This window comes from Lolium perenne, chromosome 2, assembly GCF_019359855.2.
Source record: "Lolium perenne isolate Kyuss_39 chromosome 2, Kyuss_2.0, whole genome shotgun sequence".
Taxonomy (NCBI): domain Eukaryota; kingdom Viridiplantae; phylum Streptophyta; class Magnoliopsida; order Poales; family Poaceae; genus Lolium; species Lolium perenne.
The window spans coordinates 297842723-297866932 of NC_067245.2; the positions used below are offsets into that span (position 1 = coordinate 297842723).

The 24210-nt window shown below is 46.9% G+C and overlaps 2 protein-coding genes across 2 annotated transcripts; one reads left to right on the forward strand and one right to left on the reverse strand.

The window, feature by feature from the left end:
• The first annotated feature begins 11214 nt into the window (after positions 1-11214).
• On the forward strand, positions 11215-15206 carry LOC127336103 (G-type lectin S-receptor-like serine/threonine-protein kinase B120). Its single transcript, XM_051362867.2, has 8 exons — positions 11215-11499; positions 11609-13330; positions 13463-13561; positions 13652-13833; positions 13922-14132; positions 14221-14458; positions 14543-14693; positions 14774-15206. The coding sequence occupies exons 2-8, from the start codon at positions 12079-12081 to the stop codon at positions 15074-15076; spliced, it is 2436 nt and encodes an 811-aa protein (XP_051218827.1). The 5' UTR covers positions 11215-11499; positions 11609-12078; the 3' UTR covers positions 15077-15206.
• A 1802-nt stretch (positions 15207-17008) lies between these two features.
• On the reverse strand, positions 17009-19922 carry LOC127336104 (uncharacterized). Its single transcript, XM_051362868.2, has 7 exons — positions 19418-19922; positions 18788-19253; positions 18543-18656; positions 18326-18391; positions 18017-18082; positions 17762-17824; positions 17009-17633 (listed from the first exon to the last, which is right to left on the reverse strand). The coding sequence occupies exons 1-7, from the start codon at positions 19765-19767 to the stop codon at positions 17481-17483; spliced, it is 1278 nt and encodes a 425-aa protein (XP_051218828.1). The 5' UTR covers positions 19768-19922; the 3' UTR covers positions 17009-17480.
• Between the last annotated feature and the right edge of the window lie 4288 nt (positions 19923-24210).

Consider the following 24210-nt stretch of genomic DNA (forward strand, 5'->3'; position numbering starts at 1 on the left):
CGCACCTGCACCTCCGCCGGCAGCGCCTGCCGGTTCGCCAACTTCTGCCCTCCAGCAGGCTCCACCGGAGGGGTGCCAGCTTGACCGGTAGAACAACTTCACGATGCGGTTACAACAGCAGCTGCACCTCCTTCCGGTTCCCAAAGCCTGGTGCTGCACACCGACCGCGCCGCGGTCGTTGCTGGCGAAAAGGCCTCAGCTCAGTTGGGCCGGATCGTCGAGCTCACCTGCGGCAACACCGACCTGGGGCCGCTCGAGGATTATGTGGAAAAGTGGAATCAAGCGGATGTTTCCGCGGCCACACGCGGCCTGGGCAAGGATAAGCTGCCGGTGGTGGATGACTCCGGTCCCCGGAGCACGGCGCAGCACTTCCACCGGCTCAGGCGTGCCATGCGTGAATTTGATAACGCCTAGCACGATGCCAACGCCAACGTGGTGGTAAGCTTTTTTTTACTTAAACTTCATAACTTTTTTCTTCACACCGATGCCGGTTTTCAATTCTCACTTATAGATATATCCTCATAGTCCCCGAGCTTTGGGTTAAGTATGCAGTACTTAGCGCGAAGCTCCTCTTAAACACAAAACCGGCATAGCTAGTCCCCGAGTTTCGGGTTAAGCACTTGTACTTAGTGCGAAACTGCAAAAACCGGCCTAGTTAGTCCCCGAGTTTCGGGTTAAGCACTTGTACTTAGCGCGAAACTGCAAAAAACTGGCATAGCTCATGACTCATCGTAACTTTGAATTTATGTAGGACACCGCTGATTCCCGGAAGCAGCTGTTTGAGGGGCTCCTGTGGGAACACCGGGACCTCTCCGAGGCCTACGCCAACCTTCAGCAGGCCCACAGCAAGTGCCAAGGTTAGCTTCCAACTTCCGGCTTCTTTTTTACCGGTCTCTTTGATCAATCCTTATAAGTTCCTTTTGTGCAGCTGCCCTTCCGGAAGCCTCGCATGAGGACCTCAGCCGCCAAGTCTCCGCTCTCAAGGGTAAGCTTTGCTTGCTTGTCGCCCTTCTTGCTTGAGCTCACCGGCTTCTTTTATTAAATTTTGGCTCTTTCAGAGTTCAGCTGAGAAGGAGAAGCTTGCACTCGAACACCATGCTGTACTGGAGGCTCAGCGCATCCTTGCCGCTGAACTAAAGGAAATGCTGATCCAAGGCGAGCTGAGGCACACGAGTGTGCTTAAGGAGGCTCAAGCTGTTGGCGAGGCCAAGCTGGCGGAGGCCCTGATGGATTTTACCGATGCCTCAGGACAGTTGCAGAGAGATCTGGACGAGGGGGCCAAACTGCTGAAGGAGGCAGAGAACCGGAACAACGCTCTGCTGACTCACCAGGCTGAGTTTGACCTGATGGTCATTCAAACCGATCAGCAGGCGCTTAGTAAGTTCTTTCTTTTTTCACGCTTGCCGACTTATACCTTCTGACAAAGTACTTTCTAACATCTTTTCTTTCCTTTCTTCCAGAGCTTTTCCCGAACTCTCAGCCACATGCACACAAGAAGGTCACGGAGATGCGGGCTAAGAACGCCGTCAGCAACCCGAAAGCAGCATGGAACGCATATGACCATCTTATTGCACTGCACGCCCAGATCTCCCACATGAAGGCCATCGACCGGCACCTTGGCGAGGTACCGGAAGTCGCCCTCCAGATCTTCAAGTTGATGTGGCCCGGGGAGCCTGTACCGGACAACCTCACTTTGCTTGCTTAGCGGCTCAAGGATGCCGGGGAAAGGTTCGGCGAGAGGAGACGCTCTTCGGCCCGTGCCGGAGCTGACGCAACACTCCGTGTTGCATGCTCCTGGTACGACGACCTGGACCTGGACGCGCTGCACAGCCTCCGTGGGAACGCGCCCACGGACACTGATCTGGTGAAAACCGCCAAACGCCGCGATCGTGCCTACCGGGTTGCCCAGTTCGCCTCCACCGGCCGCTTCATCCCTCCTCCCTCTGACATTGAAGATGAACTATCCAATGACGAGGAGGAAGAAGAGGCCGACAAGGACGACGCTGACGCCGAGGCTGAAGCCCCCGAAGAAGATGCTCCCGAGCCCGCTGCTGGACAAGGCAACTCCTCCCCGTTGTATCACAGCCCATGATCATGTTGTTCTCTCAAAACAATGCTTGTAATACCATACTCAAGTTCTTTTGCATGTGCTACTCATTTAACCGGCAGGCCGGTAAACTTAAATATTAAGCCAGTAGTTGTGTTACCAACAATGCTGAGAAAATCGCTTATCGGGTTCAACTCGGTCGGCTCACGATTAGCGATTAATAGGCAAATCGGACGATTAATCGGGCGATAAATGAGTTAATCGGAATATAAATGAATTTATCGGCTAATCGGTGACCACTGAATAGGGATTAATCGGGCGATTAATCGTTGAATCGGACGATTTTTTGAACAGTGGTTACCAATGTTTCTTTGGTTTGTTTTGGTTTGCTTTGATCTTCCTCGTGAAGATTCCATATTTGATTCCGCATCCAATCTGATGCACACTTGGTTCTTCTGATTTGGCTCTGCCTACCTATTTTTTGGTGTTTTGGCGTATGAGACTCAAAGTTCTTTTGCCAAGCAAGCATTTTCTTGAACTTAGAAATAATTCAAAAAATTTCACAAAAAACCGGTATAACCGGGGTTAGTTAAACTTTTCTTCGGATTGTTTGTCTTTGGTTTCTTCTCGTTTTTCGCATGCTAAAAACCTTCCGGTTTATCTTGCTTGCCATGAAGCCGGATTTCGGACAGCAGCAGAGTCGAAGAATCCTTCAGGTTTAGCACGTTACTAAACCAGAAAAGAAATTACCCAACAATCAAACCAGTGAACAGAAAAAATAAACAGATTGCATGAAGTTTCAGTAGAGGCAGTCCCCGAGATTCATTCGAGATGCCGGTGTCTTTTATTCATAACAAATAAGGTACAAAAAAGGAACTCCTTACATCACATCTTCAGGAATAGAAAGGGCGCAGCAAAACTATGTTCCATGGGCGCTTGGTTTCATCTCCGGACCTGTCCACCTTTCCTTCCTTCCATTCCTGTGCATCGATTAGGTAATACACATCCTTGTGTAGAGCCTTGCTCACAATGAAAGGTCCTTCCCATGGAGGTGAGAGCTTGTGGTGCCCCTAAGTGCGCTACACCAAGCATAGCACCAGGTCCCCTTCCCCGAACACTCTCGGATTAACCTTCCGTCTATGATAGCGTCTGAGGTTTTGCTGGTATATGGCTGATCTTGCCAAAGCTAGCTCTCTTTGTTCCTCGAGCAAGTCCATATCGTTTTCTCGGGCCTCCTTTACCTCTTCTTCGCTATAGAGTTGAACTCGTGGTGAGTCATGGATAATGTCGGTTGGTATGACCGCTTTTGCTCCATACACCATGAAGAAAGGTGTGTATCCGGTAGACCGGTTTGGTGTGGTTCTTATGCTCCACAGCACAAACGGTAGTTCGTCAAGCCAACATCCTGGCGTTTTCTCAAGTGGCTCGATAAGCCTCGGTTTGATACCGGAAAGCACAAGTGCATTGATTCTTTCCACTTGGCCATTGCCTTGTGGGTGTGCCACCGAGCATAAATCACACCGGATATTGTTGTCCTCACAGAATGCCTTAAATTCTCCTTGAGCAAAGTTTGACCCGTTGTCAGTTATGATACTGTGCGGATATCCATACCGCAAAATCACATCTTTCAATAACTTCACCGCCGTGTGCCCATCACACTTAGCAATGGGTTTAACCTCCAACCACTTAGTAAACTTATCCACCATTACTAGAATGTGGGTCATATTTACTCTTGCTATTCTGAATGGGCCAACCATGTCCAGGCACCAGACAGCGAACGGCCAAGTTATCGGTATTGTTTTTAAACCAGAAGCTGGGTATGATTTTGCTTGGCGTACCTCTGGCACCCGTTGCATTTACGAACTAAATCCCCAGCATCTTCCAAGGCAGTAGGCCAGTAAAACCCATGCCGGAACACCTTTGCTACCAACGCTCTGGATGAAGCATGATGCCCACACTCCCCTTGGTGAATTTCTAGGAGCATCTCCTTTCCTTCCTTCGGTTCACATCTTTGGAGGACACCGGTGACACTTCTCTTGTACATTTCTCCATTGATGATGGTATAGGCCTTGGATATCCTCTGAATTCTTCTCGATTCTACCTCATCCGCCGGTAAGCCACCCTTAATCAGGAATTCCTTAATAGGTTTAACCCAAGTTGGTGTTTCTCGAACCAGGAAAACTGGCACATCCACGTCCATGTAATCCACAACCATGGGTTCCTCCGGTTAGATCCGGAATTCCCCGGGTTAGCTGTAGCAGTCCCCGGGTTTCCTTCGTAAATATCCATTGGCACAATGTGTGACTCCGGTACAAAGATTGATTCAGACTCCGGACTTGGTTTGATCGATGGTGTCCTTAAGTGAGCCAAGGCTATTCCAGGAGGGATTTTTTGCCTGGATGAGCCCAGCTTTGAGAGCGTATCCGCGGCTTAATATTCCGCTCGTGGCACATGGTGGAACTCACACCCCTCAAAGAATCCGGCAATTTTCTGCACATGAAACCGGTATGAGGCCATGTTGGCATCTTTTGCATCCCGATCTCCAGAACATTGTTGTACCACAAGATCTGAATCGCCGTAGCAAATGATCCGGTGTACGCCCATTTATTTTGTGACTTTGAGTCCATGGACCAGAGCTTCATACTCAACGACATTGTTTGATGACCTGAAATGTACTTGCAAAACATACCGGAGGTGATCTCCCTTTGGTGAGCTGAGAACCACACCGACACCTAGACCCTCCTTGAGTTTGGATCCATCAAAGTGCATCTTCCAGTATTCTATCCTTTGCTCTGGCGGTTTGTACTGCATTTCCGCCCAATCCGCCATGAAATCTGCCAAAGCTTGTGATTTGATGGCATCTCTCCTCTCGTACACTGGTACGTAAGGTGACAGCTGAATTTCCCATTTGGCAATCCTGCCGCTAGCATCTTTGTTGCACATGATGTCCGAAATGGGTGCCTCGCTCACCACTTTCATTGGGTGCTCCTCAAAGCAGTGCTTGAGTTTCATAGCGGCCACGAACACGCCATAAGTAATTTTCTGGAAGTGCGGGTAGTTTTTCTTTGAGAGGGAGAGCACCTCGCTGAGGTAATATACCTGCCTCTGCACGGCCTTTCCTTCTTCTTCTCTTTCTACAACAACCACAACGTTCACAACCCGGTTTGTTGCCGCTATGTATAACAACATGGGCTCCCTTTCCAAAGGCGAAGCCAATACCGGTGCTGTGGCTAGCATCCTTTTCAGCTCTTTGAACGCCGTGTCTGCATGTGGGGTCCAGACGAAGGTATCAGATTTTTTTCATTAGAGCATAAAGCGGCAAGCCTTTTCTCCCAACCTACTTATGAACCGGCTTAGCGATGCCAAGCTTCCGGTGAACTTTTGCACATCTTTAAGATCTTGCGGTATTGTCATTCTTTCGATGGCCCGAATCTTTACCGGATTCACCTCGATACCCCGGCTTGATACCAAGAACCCGAGTAGTTTACCGGCGGGAACGCCGAAGGTGCATTTTGCCGGATTGAGTTTCATCTGGAACTAGCGTAAATTATCAAATGTTTGCCGCAAGTCATCGATTAAGGTATCTTTCACCTTCGTCTTTATCACAACATCATCCACATAGACTTGCACATTTTTACCGATCTGATCATGCAAGCATTTTTGCATACAGTGCTGGTACGTTGCACCAGCGTTGCGCAAACCAAAAGGCATAGTAATATAGCAATAAGCCTCGTGCGGGGTAATGAATGCAGTCTTTATTTGATCTTCCTTTTTCAAGGGAATTCGGTGGAAGCCGAAATAAGCATCCAGGAAATACAACAGTTCACAACCGGCAGTGGAATCGATCACTTGATCAATCCGGGTAGCGGGAATGGATCTTTAGGGCAAGCCTTGTTCAGGTTGGTGTAGTCAATGCACATGCGCCACACTTTCGGAGTCTTGGGGTCTTCGTCTTTTTTCTTTTCGACCAGCACCGGATTGGCTAAGCCACTCAGTATGCAGCACCTCCACGATGAAACCGGAAACCAGCAATTTTGTTACCTCCTCTCCAGTGATCTTTCTCCTGTCTTCAGCAAACCGGCGCAAAGGTTGCCTCACTGGCTTCGCATCCTTCCGGACATTCAGAGAGTGCTCAGCCAACTCCCTCGACACACCCACCAACTCATCAGTAGACCAGGCGAAAGTGTTCCGATTCTCACGGAGGAAGTTGACGAGCGCGCTTTCCTATGCTTCATTGAGGCCTACACCAATACGAACGGTGCGCTTTAGATAAACCGGGTCCATCATGATGTCTTTTGTCTCCTTGGTTGGCTTGAAAGCCAGTGTTCCCAAGTTGCCACTCATTGCCGCTAAGTTAAGCTGAGAGGACTGAGCCAACGCTACAACGGTTTGCATTCTTTTCTTTTCCTCCGCTAACACCAGCGATTCTGCCAGATTTGATCCGGCGGACGCGGTTTCGAGCGACACCTTGTAGTTCCCAACCACAGTTAAGGGTCCTTTTGGTGCCGACATCTTCATCTTGAGATACGCAGCGTGACTAGATGCCATGAATTTTGCCAGTGTCGGTCTTCCCAGCAGCGCATGGTAGGGGCTGTCTAGGTCAACCACCTCGAACAAGATGTTTTCAACACGGCAATTGTCACGCCCTCCAAACAGCACATCCACCCGGACTTTGCCCATGGGTGAACAGGACAGTCCCGGAACGATTCCATGGAAAGTGGTGTGTGTTGGTTCCAGCATGTTTGGTGTTATACCAAGCGTTTGCATGGTGTGTCAGTACATGATGTTTATGCTGCTCCCATTGTCCACTAGTACCTTGCTGAACCGGACTCGCGACGATGGCCCATGCATGATTGGATCCACGATTAAAGCATATCCGCCCAGATTAGGAATCACTTTCGGATGATCTTTAAACGACCAAGTCAGTTCTTGATCTGACCATAGCATGTATTTTGGTACTGTCGGTATCATCATGTTCACTTCCATGGAACGGCGATGTACACTCTGCCTGTCTCTTGGCTCTGCTATGAACACGACACAACACATATACGGATCATGGTAAACATTCCGGACCAAAGGTGCCGGTGGTGGGCCTTGGTTAATACCTTGTGCCACCTGAACTTCTTGCTGCCGCGGCCGGTTTGGCTGAGCTTGTACCGGTAGCGCATTTTCCCCAGTAAGCGGTGGTGGTGGTAACCTTCCGGTACCTTGGTCCCTGACATCTTTCATCATGCCTCTGTCCATCAATCTCTTGGTCCAAGAGAAATCTTTCGTTAAGTGGTTCGCCGGCCTTGCCGGATTCAGTGTGTGCCAGCGGCACGGCTGATCCATAGCGGATTCCATGGTGTATTTTTCCTCATTTTCCACGGCTTCTTCTCAACCCATTGTTTCTGTGGACCCGCCCATGGCTGCGATCCGGTTTTTTGCCTTTGACTTCCGCTAGCGCTGGAATTGTCCTGCACCGCGGCCACTTGCTGCATTCCGTACCTCCTATCCGGAAAATCTTCCCTTCTTTTGTTGTGGTGGTTGTTCCGGTATTGATCTTGACGCGGTTGGTTCGTCTGCGCAGACTCAGCCTGCACTGCCGGTTGCATTGGATCTCCCAATGCGTATATATCAGCCACTCGAATCATCTCAGCTAAGGTAGTTGGCATGTTCCTCTGCAGCCTCTGCCACAATGGTGAACCTCTTCGGCACCCGTTATAGAACCAAGCAATGGCATGTGCCTCTATTATTCCTTCACAGGAGTTCCTTGTGGAGTTCCACCGGGTTAAATAATCCCGGTCTGTTTCATTTTGGCGCTGCAAGCACAGAGCAAGCTGTTGTGGCTTGTTTGGTCTCCGGTATGTACTGCTGAAGTTGCTAACGAAAGCTTCCTCAAAGTCAAGCCAGCCATTTATGCTTCCCTTTGGCAAATTGTTGAACCAAATACGTGCAGGTACTACTAGGAAGGATGGTATGATTCTCACACTCCAGCGCCGGTTTCCTCCACCTGCTACGGTCCCTCCACCACCAGCGACGTACACTGCCGTCACATAGTCCGCAAGCCAATCTTCCGGCTTAGTGGTTCCATCGTATGTTTTTGTGTCTCGAGGCAACTGGAAGTTGCGTACGGGTGGCTCTTCTCTCATGATCCGCGGGCCAAAGCAGTGTGGACCCGGAGGACCCTCTGCTTCGATTATTTCGGAAAGATACACCCTGTCCAGCCTGTGCCTCGTATCCCGGTCTAGCAGGCATCTTTCTCCAACGCGTTCTCCTAAAGGATTCCGGTAAGCTCTGATCCTTTCCATTCCAGAATCAGCTTCATCATATCTTTCCGGTACCGCGGCGTTTCCCTGTCGGTACCTTGGTGGAGGCATTTCCTCATCATGAGCTGCTCTTGCTGCTCGGTAATTTTGCCCGGTTTCACCTTTACCGGCGTAAGCGTTTCCGGCATAGCCACGACCTGCCCCTTGCCTTTTTCTCCCGGCCTCATATTGCCCAGCTTGTTGTTTTCCGACAAGAATCGGATCGTACACAGTCATCTACTGCGCATTCACTTCTTTTTCTCTTCTTCTGTCCGGATGGGGGGGACGATGCCTGCCCATGCGACTTGCTTTCGGCATTCTTTGCCGAACACACCGATTTTGATGCCGCAACTGCTTTGTTAATCTTAGCCAGCTCAGCGATTTGTGCCTCGATCTGATCAAGCAACTCCCATACTCGATCCTGTTGTTTTGCTAAAGCCTCGCTAGAAAGCGATTCACACATCTCTACTGCAGCCTAGCAGCTTTTATTGTTTTATCCGGACTGATGTACTTAAGTTTTTCTACAATGCTCAAAGATACCGACGTACTCCTTCCGGCAATAACTTCCCGACGTAGAGCTTGATCTAAGTTGCGACCTCTAAGCCGGTTCTCCGCTACTCTAGCAAGTTGAGGGCTAACATAAGCAAAGCCATGGGCAGCGTTGTACTCACGTAGGGTTAGGTTCAGCTCGCGCTATGCCATGATGATATCCGCGCCTCCGGAGAGCAGCTTCTGCCGCTGCGCCTCCAACTCAGCTTGAACCGCGGTAGGGTCGATGTTCTGCGCGATGGGCGTTGCCAACACGCTCATAGCCGCTTGGAGAGGAGTCTCCGGTGGTGCTGCAGCTGCTCCCGCAACAACTTGGTCGCGCTCGGTCGGCGACTTGGCCGTGCGCGCGGACTTCGTCTGCCCGGCGCCTTCCACCGCAGCTCCTTTGCCGGCGTCAGCCGCACCAGCCATCAGCACCTCCACTCTATCGGCTGCGTGGTCGGAGCGCAGCCCGCGAGTCGATGAAGATCTTGGCGGATCTGGCGCCACCAGCACCGGCGAGGGGTACTGGCGCTCCTTGACGGTGCCGTGGTTGATGCGGTGGCTCCCGATCTCGAGGATGCGGCCGTTCTGCGGGTAGCGTCCACCGTTGGCGAAGCAACCCGCGTTGTCGTCGATGAAGTCCAGCGAGCCGAGGCGATAGACGAGGCCAGAAACCACGCGCTCGCCGGAGACGGTGAGGATGCCCGCCCGAATATGAACTCCAGCAAGTGCAGCTGCTGGCCCCACGGTGGGCGCCAACTGTCGTCGTGGTGACAGACAGATGCCATATGATGGCTTAAGTTGGGGCCGAATGTGCGCTCGGGGATTCAGGGGAGGGTTTTGGTAACACAAGGATGGATTTCGGATGGAACACCGGTATCTTTACTGATGAACTTGGCCTTGGCCAGAGGTTGAAGAAGAACAGTACAAGCTCTACTTCTCTACTGCTAGGTCGCGATCCATCCCGCGCAGGGGTGTGCTCCCTCTCCTTATATAGGGGAGAGGGTAGCTTACAAGGGAAGAAACCCTAATGACATCTTTGACTAGACAAACTACTTTAGAAAGCCTCTTTGGCAACAGATAACACCGGTAAGTCTTTAATCAAGGAACGATGACATCCTCCGGTAGTTTTTACGTCATCTTCCGCTTTGGCGTCAGAGCTTCGTTTAAAGTTGAACTGCTTCGCTCATCCTTGTCCTCTAGTTCTTGAAGGAATCTTTGACCAGCGTGCTGATAGGCTACAGTTGAGCTCCTGCCGGTACTCCGGCCTCTTCTCTAATTACCCATATTCCGGTATACCCCTCCTGGATACCGGTACGTTTTTCACTTGGCGCTAGCCAGCTTAACTTAGCAGTCCGGTTTAATCTTTTAACCGGTATCTTTATAACTGAAAGAGGGCTAGTTTGCCAAGCCTTTGGCCTACCGGGGGCCATCCCCCCAACAGTCTATTCGCGGGAGGCGCCATCCGTCGCCATTGCTTCACGTCCCCCGACATGGCCATATGTGGTAGAGGGGGCGGGACGAGGGCGGAGGCGACGAATGGAATAGGGTAAGACGACACGACGGGGGCGGAGTGGCCGTGCAGTAGCTTCTCTTTTTGATTTTCCAAATTTGTGAATAGGGGCGAGAGAGAAAATGCTTCGACATGTCTCCTGGCGACCCCACTCGTCGGCGCGCAACGATCAAAGTCGGAGCCGACCCTACATGGCCCCACTTGGCAGCATGTAATGGTCAAAACCTTTAACCTGGCGACAACCCACCATTTAAGCAGTTGTGATGGTTTCGGATAAGAGGGAGGGAAAAGTGAGCAAGTATTTTAAAGGCAGGATAGCACAACTAAAAAACTAAGAAAAAAGGGCGAAAAACAGAAAACTCAAAAAGAAAAGGGAACAATTTTCGAATCTGAATGATTTTCATATTAGAACAATTTTCGAATTTGAACAAATTTCATATTTGAACGGTTTTCAAATTTGAGCGGTTTTCAAATCTAAACGGCTTTCAGATTTAAACGGTTTTCAAATTTGAACATTTTTGAATTTAAACATTTTTGCAATTTGAACGTTTTACGAATTTGAAAAAATGAAACGAAAAACAGGAAAAAAAACAAAAAAAAAGAAAAGAGAAAAAATATACAGAAAACGGAAAAAAGAAGGAAAAAGGCAGAAATGGGCCGGGCCCAATAGCCGACCAGGGGATAGCCCAATAGGATCCGCCGGCGCCACAGCCCACACCAAAGAGCAATCGCGTCTTCTTTTTTATGGGAGCCCAGAGTTGTTTATAAATATATAAAGGGCCCATTCAACTACGGGAAAATCGCGTGGAGTTGCTCAGCCCATGGGCGCCCAAGGGCTACATTTTCCCCGCACACGAAGGCTCTTCGTTGTTCCCGGTCACGCGCTGCTGCCGCCGCCGCCGACAACGGCGGTGGCTCGGCTCCCTAATCATGTCATTGCCACCGCCGCCTTATCTTCGTTGCTTCCCCTTCCTTCTCCAAACCGGCCATAGCAGCAGGCCAGGATCCCATCGCGCCGACGAGGACGTCCTCCGCGGATTTTCCCTTGCCCCGCCACCCGCCCCTCCGGCGACGGGCAGCAACCGTCGCCGCGAGCTATGTACTCGGACCTCCACCTGACGGTAAGTCGGTAAACCCATTTCTTTGCATTTTCGGTTCCCGTATCTGTGGTGTTCTTGTACGTACTTGTTTCTAATTTCTAAACACAAGCTTCCCGTGTCAATCTGTCAGATTGCCTTGCAAGCTCCAATTCCCGGGCACATTTGTGGCCATAGCCACCGGGTCGACACGGGGTCCGTCCATCGATGGTTGCAGGTTGCCACAGGTCGTTTTCTTTCTCGGTAGACTGACAATAGAGCCGAAACTGTAGACAGCTAGATATTTCTTGATGTGCAATTCCACACGGACACCGGCCAGCAGACAATGCTGAATAATACTCAATCTTGCACCTTGTGTGGTTCTGGAATCATCAGCGTCCCGGGGTAGCTGTAGTTGGACATTCAACTCGTGCAGATGTGTTGACCGATGGCCCAAAAGTCAGAGCAGCCTGTCATCGACTTACTACCTCGTGGCATTAGATCATCCATGCAAACAATACTAAGTGTCTTTCCCCAACACAATGCTAACCATCTTCATACCATTCTCCTCCTCCGTTGGCTCCGGTTGGAGAGTTCTTCTTCCTTTGCTCTTCACAAGCAGGCATGATTCCCCTCCCTGTTTTTATCCTCCTGTCGTTGGTTTGTTTCTGTGAATCCGATGACCGCCTTACTCTTGGGAAGCCACTCTCCACCGGTGACAAGCTCGTGTCGAGTGGTGGCGTCTTTGCTCTGGGCTTCTTCTCCCCGGCAAACTCAACTGCAAACTCGTACATCGGCATATGGTACAATAAAATCCCCGAGCGTACATATGTGTGGGTTGCTAACCGTGACAGCCCAATCACCAGTGGTTCTGCAGGGAAATTGGTTCTAACCAACAACTCAGACCTTGTATTATCTGACTCCAAAGGCAGCACTCTTTGGACAACCATGAACAACATCACATCCAGAATCAATGGAACTGCTGCTATACTGCTTGACTCCGGAAACTTAGTCGTTCGTTTGCCGAACGGCACGAACATATGGCAGAGCTTCAATTACCCAACCGACACCATACTCCCGGACATGCCTTTGGCGCTGAGCACAAATGATCATCTCTACGGGCGCCTCTTTGCTTGGAGTGGCCCTGATGACCCAACCACTGGTGACTACTCCATGGGCGGGGACTCTAGCTTGGACCTTCAGGTTATCATCTGGAATGGTACGAGACCATATTGGCGCAGATCTGCATGGGATGGTGCACTGGTCTCTGCCCTGTACCAGAGCAGCACTGGATCCATCTTGTCCCAAACAATTGTCAACAGAGGGGGGTCATTCTACTTGACCTTCACGGTCTCCGATGGCTCTCCAAGCATGCGCATTATGCTGCACTATACGGGTATGTTTAAATTCCTGGCGTGGAACAACAACTCATCTTCTTGGGAGGTTTTCATTGAGCAGCCCAATCTTAGTTGTGACAGCTATGCCTATTGTGGCCCGTTTGGCTACTGCGATGGCACTGAAACGGTTCCAAAATGCAACTGCTTCAGTGGGTTCGAGCCTTATAGTGTTAACTTCTCCCAAGGGTGCCGGAGAAAGGAGGAGCTGGTATGTGGTGGTGGAGGTAGTTTCTCGACCTTGAGTGGCATGAAAACACCGGATAAGTTCGTGTACGTCAGGAACAGAAGCTTTGACGAATGCGCAGAAGAGTGCAGCCGTAACTGTTCTTGCTCTGCATATGCTTATGCTAACCAAAAAAATGGTAGTATAACTGTGGAACAGTCAAGGTGCTTGATTTGGTTGGATGAGCTTGTCGATACAGGGAAGTTTCGTGATGGTAGTGGCGAGAACCTGTACCTCCGTCTTGCCGGTTCATCAGGTATATATCTTTCTTTATGTGTGTATTGATTGTACAGTGTGATCAATGCATTTATACACAACACTTGCCAAAATGCCTTTAAATTTTGGAAGTGCGGTTCTCTTGCTGAACTATATTTCTGGTTTTCTGCAGTTGACAAGGAGATTAGTGTACTGAAGGTTGTACTCCCAGTAATGGCTAGTCTGCTGATACTGGCATGCATCTTCCTTGTGTGGATATGCAAGTCAAGAGGTAGAACAAGATTTACCTTACTTTTCAGGATATGATGTTGACGAGGTATCATGTAGAAAAGAATATTAATATGAATGCATTTTTTGTCAGGCAAACGACGAATCAAGGAAATTCAGAACAGACATACACAACAACACACGAAAAATTCCAAGTCCGATGAACTAGACAATGTAGAACTTCCATCTATTTGCTTCGAAGACATTGTTACTGCAACGGACAATTTCTCGGTCTACAACATGCTTGGGAAAGGTGGTTTTGGAAATGTTTACAAGGTAACAAGATGGTTTAGCCTAATAATCTTTGTACGATTTTTATTTCTTCTATTCTCTGGTTTTATTGAAGAATCATGTGCCGATGTAGGGAATGTTCGGAGGTGGCAAGGAAGTTGCTATCAAAAGGCTTAGTAAAGGTTCCGGTCAAGGGGCCGACGAGTTCATAAATGAAGTGGTTCTGATTGCTAAATTGCAGCATCGGAACTTAGTCAGGCTTCTTGGTTACTGCGCTCATGAAGATGAAAAGTTACTAGTCTATGAATACTTACCTAACAAAAGCTTGGATGCCTTTCTTTTTGGTATGTTCTTACTTTGGTCACATCTTGCATAGCTAAACTGAATTCATGAAAACTGACGGCACATTTTGTTTTGCATTGGCCCTGGAAGATGCCACAAAAAAATATGTTCTTGATTGGTCTACCCGGTTCAGGGTAATTAAAGGGATAGCGAGAGGCCTTCTTTATCTCCACCAAGATTCAAGGCTAACAATAATTCATAGAGATCTCAAAGCAAGCAATGTCTTGTTGGATGCAGAAATGAACCCTAAAATATCGGATTTTGGTATGGCTAGGATCTTTTTAGGAAATGAGCAACAAACGAATACTATCCGCGTTGTTGGGACATAGTAAGTGATATATACACCAGCTAAGGCTTAACATGGTAATTGTTTATGGCTTAACTAATAAAATGTCTTGGAATGATTAAACAGTGGTTACATGTCTCCTGAATATGCAATGGAAGGCTCCTTTTCCGTCAAGTCTGACACCTATAGCTTTGGTGTTCTACTGTTGGAGGTTGCAAGTGGGCTAAAGATCAGTTCATCCCACCTCCTAATGGACTTTCCTAGCCTTATAGCTTATGTAAGTCCCCTCAAATGATTTAATTTTCAACAACTAAAGTACTCATAAGTCATAATAACTTGACGATTCCATTGGTTTAGGCATGGAGCTTATGGAAAGATGGAAACGCAAGAGAATTGGTGGACTCGTCCATTGTGGAAAACTGTTCACTTCATGAAGTTCTACGATGTATCCATATAGGACTGTTGTGTGTTCAAGACGATCCAAATGCTAGGCCACTCATGTCATCGACTGTGTTCATGTTAGAAAACGAAACAGCCGCGCTTTCTACTCCAAGGGAGCCTGTATATTTTAGGAAACGGAAAAATCAAACTGAAGACCGAAGAGATAACATACAAATATCTCTGAACGACATGACTATGACAATGCAAGAGGGGCGTTGAATGTTTAGTTTGTCTGTTTTTCCTTTGTAAACTTCTCCGATTTGTACAGTTAAACAGTTCAGCAGTCTATGTTCCCACGGATAACAAATAACCCCATTGAATCATAAGACCCGATGAGTGTTTATTTTCATAGCAGGTTCCCGTATTTTGCGAACTTGTTTGGTTTGTGCATTTGTTTTCACCTTGTCAAGTGGAAGAGGATACCAGTTCATGTCTGGATCACTACTTCTGCAGTCGTTTTCTCTTTGCGAATTTTCTACATCCCAGCTTCCTCAGTTAGTCAATTGGTCTGAAACTCTGAATTGCTATTTTGGTAACAAGGCTGCTAGAAGTTCCATGTTTTTTTCTTAGCTGGCATGCAACACTTTTTATCTTATGTTGCTAGTGGCTTTCAAAGCTTGGTTTGCACGTCTGAAGTCTGCTACTAATCTTGTATTTATCCAGATGGAGTGGCTGAAACTTCAGGTATAAAAACTGTTGGAAGTTCAGGTCCAGCCTAAAGGGAAAAGTCAGAAAAGTGAGGCTTCTGTGGATCGCTCAGTATCTATCAAGAAGGTAGAAAGGTCATTTCAAGTGATCTTGGACCTGTAAGACCAGAATAAATCCCAGCCTAACTCACCCAGAATGTCATTTGTAACACTCTGATCATATTTAAACAATTCAAGATTGCAAGCATAACTCATCCAGAATTATATATGCTTCCTCTGATTTTTCATAAATCACATTAAAGAATCTTTAGCTATTGCATTTGCACAACCTCTTCCATCATTCAGATAGTGGTCTTTCCACTTCAAAACAACAATCATGAAGTGCGTTTGCATAAGGTCAATTGTGACACTATGGTAACTTCTTTGAAATTCTTTTCAAAAGACATGTCTTCACTATATCCATGTCGAAGAATCATGATAAAGGTGTTGAATTCTACCGTAGGTCGCTGCACTATGTGGTGTTGAAATTTGTCTTGCATGCTTTGTGAGTTCGACCAGTACACTAACCTAGGATGTTGAGCTGCATGGTGGTAGCTTTCATAGAAGGCGAAAATAGATTCAAATTAAATGGTTAACAAAACTTTTTGTGGCAAGAAAAGAGTAAAATTTGTTGAAAGGTATGCATGTTTCTTTTGTCCCAAGAACAGGAAATTCAGAGGTTCAACTTATATCCATGCTACAGGAAAACTGGTGGGCTAGGGAGAAATTACGTATGCAGTTCAATATATCGCTTCCTAGTACTTTATTGCAAATTTTATAAGAAGAATTGATGTTATGGCAACCATCCCACTACGGTGCTCCGTTTTCTCTGAAAAAACTGGTGCTTCACTCTTCTAATTCAACTGTCGTCCACACAGGTAGACTTGGCAAGACCGAAAAGTGTATTGGATAATGGTGCGCTACCGCCAAAGTGTAAAGCTTGTTGCTAGGGCAAGACTGTTGTGCTCAGCACTCCACAGCAGTCAAGTTTCAGTGCAAGACTGCAGTTGAGATTCAGTCGTGTGCCGGTACGTCGAACTGACCTGAATTTTCTACCACGATTTGCTTTTGGTTTGAATTTTACAGTTCATCCCTGAATAGTCAAGCATGTGTTTGCTGTTGCTTGCTGCTAGAGTGATTTTTGACCTGCTGTAGCCTGTGGGGATAGAGTTCTGTTGTGTTCATCATGCCCAAGAGGTAACTAAATATGGGAGCTGGCTTAGTTGGTAGCCAACAGGAAAGCAACGTAGACCACATAATAGGAAACACAGAAGAATATGGCTGTGTGCAGAACTCACGCATGCTGATATCCACTAGTACAGAAATGGAATAATTTAGCCTGAATATTCTGGCAATATTTAAGAAAAAAGACACGCATGCTCTGGAAGCCCTACTTAATAGTACTAGCAAAACATGTGGTTAGAATCAAAAGAGAAACCAGCAAAAGGTAAGCAGCTGAGATCAATTAATCAAAAAGAGATCGATGCCACTTTTATTTGGTACAATATCCATAGAGAACTAAACCAGCTACAGACAGACAGACTTTGATCCATCCATCAGTGAATTTAAAGTACGGAACCATTAATTAATCCTTAGACACAACTGCTCAATGATGCAAACCTAACAACCAATCATACGAAACCGGTCGGCATAATTCGGCCCCCTCGCGGCTAGCAGTTCCCTTAGTAAACAGATTGATTATTCCCCGATGAACCTGAAGAATGAATCCAAGTCTTCAAGCACTCATTCCAAAGGTTCACCTAGCTACCATCCTCAGCGTGCAGTACTCTATCCGTTACAAATTATGATCATAAGCTAGTAGGTAATAATAACTCGTTAATTAGGATCAAGGAATGTCGTAGGTCGGATCGATCCGTGCGTGATAGCTTCTGATCGATCGGAGCTGTACGTGCCTTGTGTCTGAAGTTGCCATTCATCTACCTAAACTGCGCGCCGAACGGGGTCCAGAAGTCGACGGGCACCTCGCTGGCCACGGCGAACGTGCTGGATATCGGCACCAGGCACAGCCCCCGGCCCTTGAGCGAAACCTCGCCATCCTTGGACGATTTGTCAGGACTAGCACTGGAGCTCTGTAACCAAACACAAAGCACATGTGTAAAAGCTGTGAGACACTTGCTCAGGAGATGGACGGCAATGGAAGGAAAGTAAGAGCAAGCGTGCATTAGCAGCAGCCATATATACTGACAGGTGTGCACACCTTGAGGTACTGTGGCACTTGATGCTGATGATGGCCGTGCTTCAGGTAAGGAGCACTGAGCACCTGCATCAGAAACAAATATATGTTGAGTTCAGCACGGTCTCCGATCTATAGATGGATCAGTCTCCTGGTCGATGATTCCTTGTGAGGAAATCGATAGAGCTCGTGCGTGCTAGCGTGACCCAGGCGCCATGATTAAAGCGTTTGGGGAATCATATGTGTGGTAGTACTTGGTACATGCATGGATGAACTTACACCAACTTGGTCGTGGAGAAACTTGATGTACTCGATGGTCTCGTGCAGCACCGACGCCGTATCCGTCTGCACGCACGCAAAACGAGAAATATGTATCAAGATTTTGCTGCTAGATAGTCTTACATGTGTGTTGGGGTTAGATCCTCGAAAGGAGGAGAGAAAAGGAACAAATCTTTTGCAGAGAAGATGATACTCCTCTCTGTTGTGGCTCCAACTTCCAAGCAGTACGTACTTGTTTGTGTGAAATTATGTTCTATATGTAATAATGCACATTGGACATGAAAAGCCTAACTAGCTAGGTTTGCTCACCTTTCCGAAAGGAGAGACGAGCTGTTGGAGTGCTGTGATCCTGTCCCCTAGCTTCTCCTTCCTAACCTGGAATGTGTTGCACAACTTTATCAATAAAGATGCATCGATCTGGGTCTATGTGACATCAAATAATGTATGCATGAAGTCTTAAGTATGAGAACTAGGGTGAAGTTAACCATGCATGCATGAAAGACTGATAGAGGCATGTCATGTTTACCTTGAAGGTGGGCAATGGCGACGGCGTCTCCATCCTAGGTTTCTTGAACGCCGGCTCGCCTTTGGCCTTCTTGGTGGTGATTGAGCCGGAGTCTCCAACCCCTTCTAGCACATTCTGCATAGTGATAACTAAGGTTAACTACAACCTAATCAACCACCTACATACATATACTACATAGCATATACTAATACACCAGCATCGAACAAAGTACTGGTCTGAAACATTTGCATCTATTCAGCACAAACCTTTAGCGCAAGGTTTGCTCCACGCGGTCCCGGCGCTGGTTTGACGGCAGCACGTGCTCTGCCCTGATCGGTGGTCGCCGGTGGCGCTGCCAGCGCCATGCCAAACCCGGCGCTAGAAGCGTTCCAGTACGCTGCGTCGTTGGTGAACTGCAGTGGCTCCCTGGCCCCTGCAGTCTGGCCCATCTGCTGGTATTGGTACTGCTGAATCCCGGCCGCTGGCTTCGCCATCGGCTCCATGAGGCTCCTCAGCAGCGACGACTGGAAACCGTACGGCGAGTTCGGGGACAGCAGCAGCTCGGGCGCGCCGAGGCTGGAGAGCAGCTGCTGCTGCTGTTGGTGGTGATGGCCTTGCAACGCTAGGTCTAGGTTATTCGGCGAGGTGTTCATCAAGCTCTGGTCGGTTCTTGAGCTCATGTCATGGTGGCCAACTTGCAGAAACCCATGCATGTTGCCAGCATCGCTGCTCCTGTTCAAAGTTAAAACAAACGACACATACACACATAGATTCCATCAATTCCAGTGTCACGGGCGTATGTATATGCTTATCATCACAATATCATATGATAACACGAGATCACGGGAAACTAACCGAGGCAAGGGTACGTAGGTAGAAATCGAAGAACAACTTACATGTAAGGGTTGTTCCAGTCGGTGAACCCGGCCACGGTGGCGCTGCCGGCTGCCGGGTCGTTGATGCTGGCTGTTTCTTGGAAGGTTATGGAACTGTTGTTCCCACCGGGGGACTCGGAGGAGGCCGTGGTGGTGCAGCTCTTCGCCTTACCGCCGTCGGCCACCACGTCGTATCCATGTGCAGCATGGAGAGCGGAAGGCCAGGTATTGAACCCGGCGAGCTCCGTTGAACATGCCGCGGCAGGGACGGCCGCGGTCGCGTTGCTGTTCCACCACATGCCGTGCGAGACAGCCACGCCGCCGCCGTTGTACATGGCCGGAGCAGCGTGCATCAGCTGGTGATCTCCCATGTGGTCTCGATAGATCTACGTACTGATCCGTATATGCACGCCGTCTCTTGGTCGATCGAGAGGAGCAAGAAGGGAGTGGTGAGTGCTTGTTGGGTGGGCAAGGATGAAGGGGAAAGGGGTGGAGCTAGCTGGGGGTAGTGGTAGTGGAAAAGACGGGGTTGTGTGGCTTGGCTATATATAAACCGTTTGGAAAAGAACGGAGAGGAGAATTTGGCCTACCTGACCGGCTGGGGTTGGGTCGTTGATGGTCTCCTGGCATTGCGTCAGCTGGGTAAATCGATCCGGTGCAACTGATCATGATCCATCGGTTGTTCAACAACCCAGGTCACTGGAGTAGAGCTCTACACTGCTCTTATGCTGCCTCTGCATGCATACCGGTAGTCATCTCTCTTGTCTTGTAGTCGTAACCTCTTAGAAGTCTGAGGTGTTTTGACGTACGTGCATGCTTAATTGCATGACGTTTTGTTTTTAGAGAATAGAGATAAACCACTGATTTACGCAGCCAGCCGTAACTTTAACTTTCACTAACAACGTGTGTTCAAAATTTGATGAAATGCATATATATACCTTGTCGACTACTAACAAAAATGAACTTGCCATATATAGTATTACTTTTAAGGTTCATCATAGTGGGAGCAATCTTAGAGATTACTAGTTAGTATTTCACAGATAAAAGGTTGATATCTCACTACATGCACACAATACACAACGTATGAAAAGAAAAAAATCAGATAAAATAAGGTCAGACAAAATAGAATTTACCTACTCTCTCTTTGTTCCAGACAAGTCACATCTAGCTATACTCTCAAGAAATTCTGATACTTCAATCTTCTATTTCATGATTCTTCCGTCAGAGCACTAGATAGGTTACTAGTATAGGATATAGGCATATTGAGATAGCAAAGCAGGGATTCAATACCTTATTTATGTTGGGCGCCATGTTTCACACATTGGAATCAGGATAAATATGTCGAATCGGTATAGTATTATATGTTATCTTTTACAAATAAAACGGACAAATAAGACTAGAGCATAAATTCCAAATAATCAATCAAAGGCATGCATTGACCTCCAAAAAGAAGTCTTGCTGCTGATAGCAACACAAGCAAATAAATTACATTAACTGGAAGGAATGTTTGATGAAATCGCCTAACTGCTATAAAGGGGTACGTAATGAACTCAGCCAGTAGTTTATAGCACTGTTGCACCTAATCTTTGTGCCAAGAAGTCTTCTTTGTGCCTGCTATAGTCGCCTCAAATCGGTATATTATAATCCTAGCGGGTTACTTTCTCGCTGGTAATTATCACTAATTTTTTGCATTAGGATACTTTATTGTTCATTTCCGACCACTAGAAGATAAACTCGAAGTCACAGTCCCATGGAAATTACATGCATATCCTGATCTCTGCAAGTTGTAATTTATGTGTAGCATCATTAGCATGCTAGCTTGTCGATCATTATGGTGTATGATCATATTTAGTGATAGCTTTTCTTTGTTGGAGTGTTTAGGGATATCTAGATAATCGTTAGAATATTAATTGAGTAGAAGAATTAATGACCGATGTGTGAAATTAATTTTCTTAGATTCTCGAATTTTTAAATTTTCTTACACTTGCATGTAATAGATTGAATTTCAGTAAGATGCTATCAAATTGGATGCCCAAACCAACTTACTCAAAAGTTTGAATTGACGGAGAAGGGTGTGCAAAGAATTTCAGCATTTCCCTTCATGTCTAGGCTCCACTAGACCACATTGGATTGCATGCAATTATCAGATCTTGAACATAAGACCTCTTCCCCCCCCCCCCCCGATACCACATCGGATTGCATGCAGTATGTTCACGTAAAATTTTGAAGTCTTAAATTATGGAGAAGACAAACCATTAGTTTCAACAACTAGGACCTCTCACATTACACCCGGGTTCTGAAACTACATAACGATTTTAGCAAGTTTAGACATGAAGGATACACACAACCGAAAAAAAGAAAAGAAAAGAAAAAGGAAACAAAGATCCCGCCGAAGCAAATAGAGACTCGCAGTAGCAATAGCTCCACCAGTGGGGGTGACACTTCGACTCTGAAAAAGCTTCTCCAAAAGCAATGCCTCTAGGAAGGTAATAATGAACAAACACCGCTTTCGCCTGACTAACCAGCATGGTCATATCGTAAGATTTCACCCTTGAGAAGGTCTAATTTCTAGACAATGCCAAGTACAACCATCAAAGGTTGGGCCTAGGGTTTTCACACTGGACAGTGAGCATGAACTCCAGAGCACCACCAAGAATAAAACATGCCATTGTCACCACCACTTGGAAAGAACTGTTGCAAAGTGCTTATTGGCAGGCACACATCCATCTTCACCCCATCCTTCTTGATATATCACCGCTAGCAGGTAGCGGTCTCACTCAACATGAACATGGAGAACCTCTGGCATCAACCTACCATGACATGCACACCTCCGCTCAGACCATGGTAAGCACAACTAATAGTCGTAAGGAGCTGGCACAAGTGGATCTCGTAGCAACCAATGGCCCTCTGCCATCAATATGGCAATGATGACGCCACCCGAGGGCTAGTGCATCGGCGGGCAAATCATTGGTCGAAAGCTAGGGCCAAACGAGCGGGTGCCCGAACTACCTATCATGGTGGCACCATCTTTATGGCACATATCTTAGAGGACCTCTGCCAGAAACACGGGCAAAACTTGCTTCTACCGTTGGTACAGGGTGAATGGTTACAACTTACAATTAGTATTTGTTTTCCTTCTTACTTTTTTTAGCAGTACTAGATTCTTTACAAAAAAAAATCTTGTAGTTTTCTAAGTCGTGCAAGTATAAAAACATGAAAATGTCTTGATCAGATGACTATCAATATCAAATGAGAATATCTATCAGCCAATCGCAAAGGACTTGTCAGCGAGAGGCTTACTTTTAGGCGACGGAATAGCCATGTACGTATTGGAATGAAGTTAGAAATTGAGATACACGTCTGTTTCAATTGCGATCGGCGACGTGATAGAAGAACCGCCCACATCGCACGCGTTAGGCGACCCATGTTTGTCTTGGATCGTTATGATTCCCCCGTTCCTTTTTGGAATTTTCCTCCGTGTAGTTATATTCGTTTCTGGGTTCAGACCAGCCATTGCATATGTGCGCGTGTAGATGTAAGCCATCATCGTTTTGTATTTTTCTGTCCCTCCTTGCAAATAGTTTAACGGTATCTAGCGGTAGACCAGAGTGCATTAGGAGCCAGATGCATGCGCAGCTATAGCTTACCATGCACGGTCAACACTTTTGTTTTGGCCATTGCAGCACGGTCAACACGATATCTCCCACGTCTACAATTTCTCTACATGCACGCATGCTGTCTGGAAACCTCGTGTTCACGGGTAGCATAGGGACAGAAATGAAGCAATTAACAAGCATGAACTAAGGTCATACATCTGTACTGTAATCAGTGAATGTCTGTTTTAACATGAATAATCTATTAAGGTAGGCAGTACCAAGAGATGTAAATAAGGATGACAATGGGTAGAGCAATACCATGCCTATACTTGTATATTTAATGGGTACAAAATTTTACCCATATCCGTAACCACGGGTTTGAAACTCTACCCGAACCTATACCCGACGGATACCCGTACTCATTGGGTACCGAACAGGTAGATCAAATAGTAAGTAAGTTATTTATAATTTTACATTCAGCGATAGGACATTCGACAAAGAAATCAATTATCCCAACTGAATAACATGTAGTGAGTATATGATAATTATCAAAATTTAGAAATTACATACTCATAACTCATAAGTCAACAAGATTAGACGAGTCACACGCCATATTTTTTTTAGGCAAATCAGTGGGTTTCCCCACTGTGTATATTTATAATTTTCAAAAAGTTATATGGTACAAAGGGTTGTTGCTAGAGGATAGCAACACGAAACTATCTAAAAGACCATAGGCCTAAAAAGAGAGAGAGAAAAAACAAACTTACCAGATTATCTAAATCTCTCAACCAATTCTTGAACCCAACATAAGAATCCTAGAAGCCTTATGAACAAGAAGGCCAGCTCTTCCTTGAATCTTTTCCTGCATTTGTAAAGATGGGGGTGCTGCCCTTGAAAATAAAATCATTCCTGGTCGTCCAAATAGCCCATGCAGTCAACATAATCAATTCCATGAAGAAAGTTACTTCCAATTTATTTTTGATACTAGCAATGATACTCTAAATGTCATTCTGCTAAGGAGGTGTCCAAGAAGAGCAGAGATATTGTCAACATAACTTAGCAAAGGAGCAATGGAAGAACAGATGGTTTCTAGATTCCAGCTCATCATGGTCACACATAATGCAGCAATAGATATCCATACAAAATTCTTTCTTTGTAGCATTTCTCTAGTGTTCACACGTTCATGAACCTTGAGCCAAAAGAAAACTTTATGTTTTT

Coding starts and splice junctions, on each gene's coding strand:
- LOC127336103 (XM_051362867.2), top strand. CDS start 12,079: ATGATTCCCCTCCCTGTTTTTATCCTCCTGTCGTTGGTTTGTTTCTGT. Junction 13,331..13,462: donor CCGTCTTGCCGGTTCATCAG/GTATATATCTTT, acceptor GGTTTTCTGCAG/TTGACAAGGAGATTAGTGTA. Junction 13,562..13,651: donor GTGGATATGCAAGTCAAGAG/GTAGAACAAGAT, acceptor ATTTTTTGTCAG/GCAAACGACGAATCAAGGAA.
- LOC127336104 (XM_051362868.2), bottom strand. CDS start 19,767: ATGGGAGATCACCAGCTGATGCACGCTGCTCCGGCCATGTACAACGGC. Junction 18,392..18,542: donor CGCCATTGCCCACCTTCAAG/GTAAACATGACA, acceptor AACACATTCCAG/GTTAGGAAGGAGAAGCTAGG. Junction 17,634..17,761: donor AAGTGCCACAGTACCTCAAG/GTGTGCACACCT, acceptor GTTTGGTTACAG/AGCTCCAGTGCTAGTCCTGA.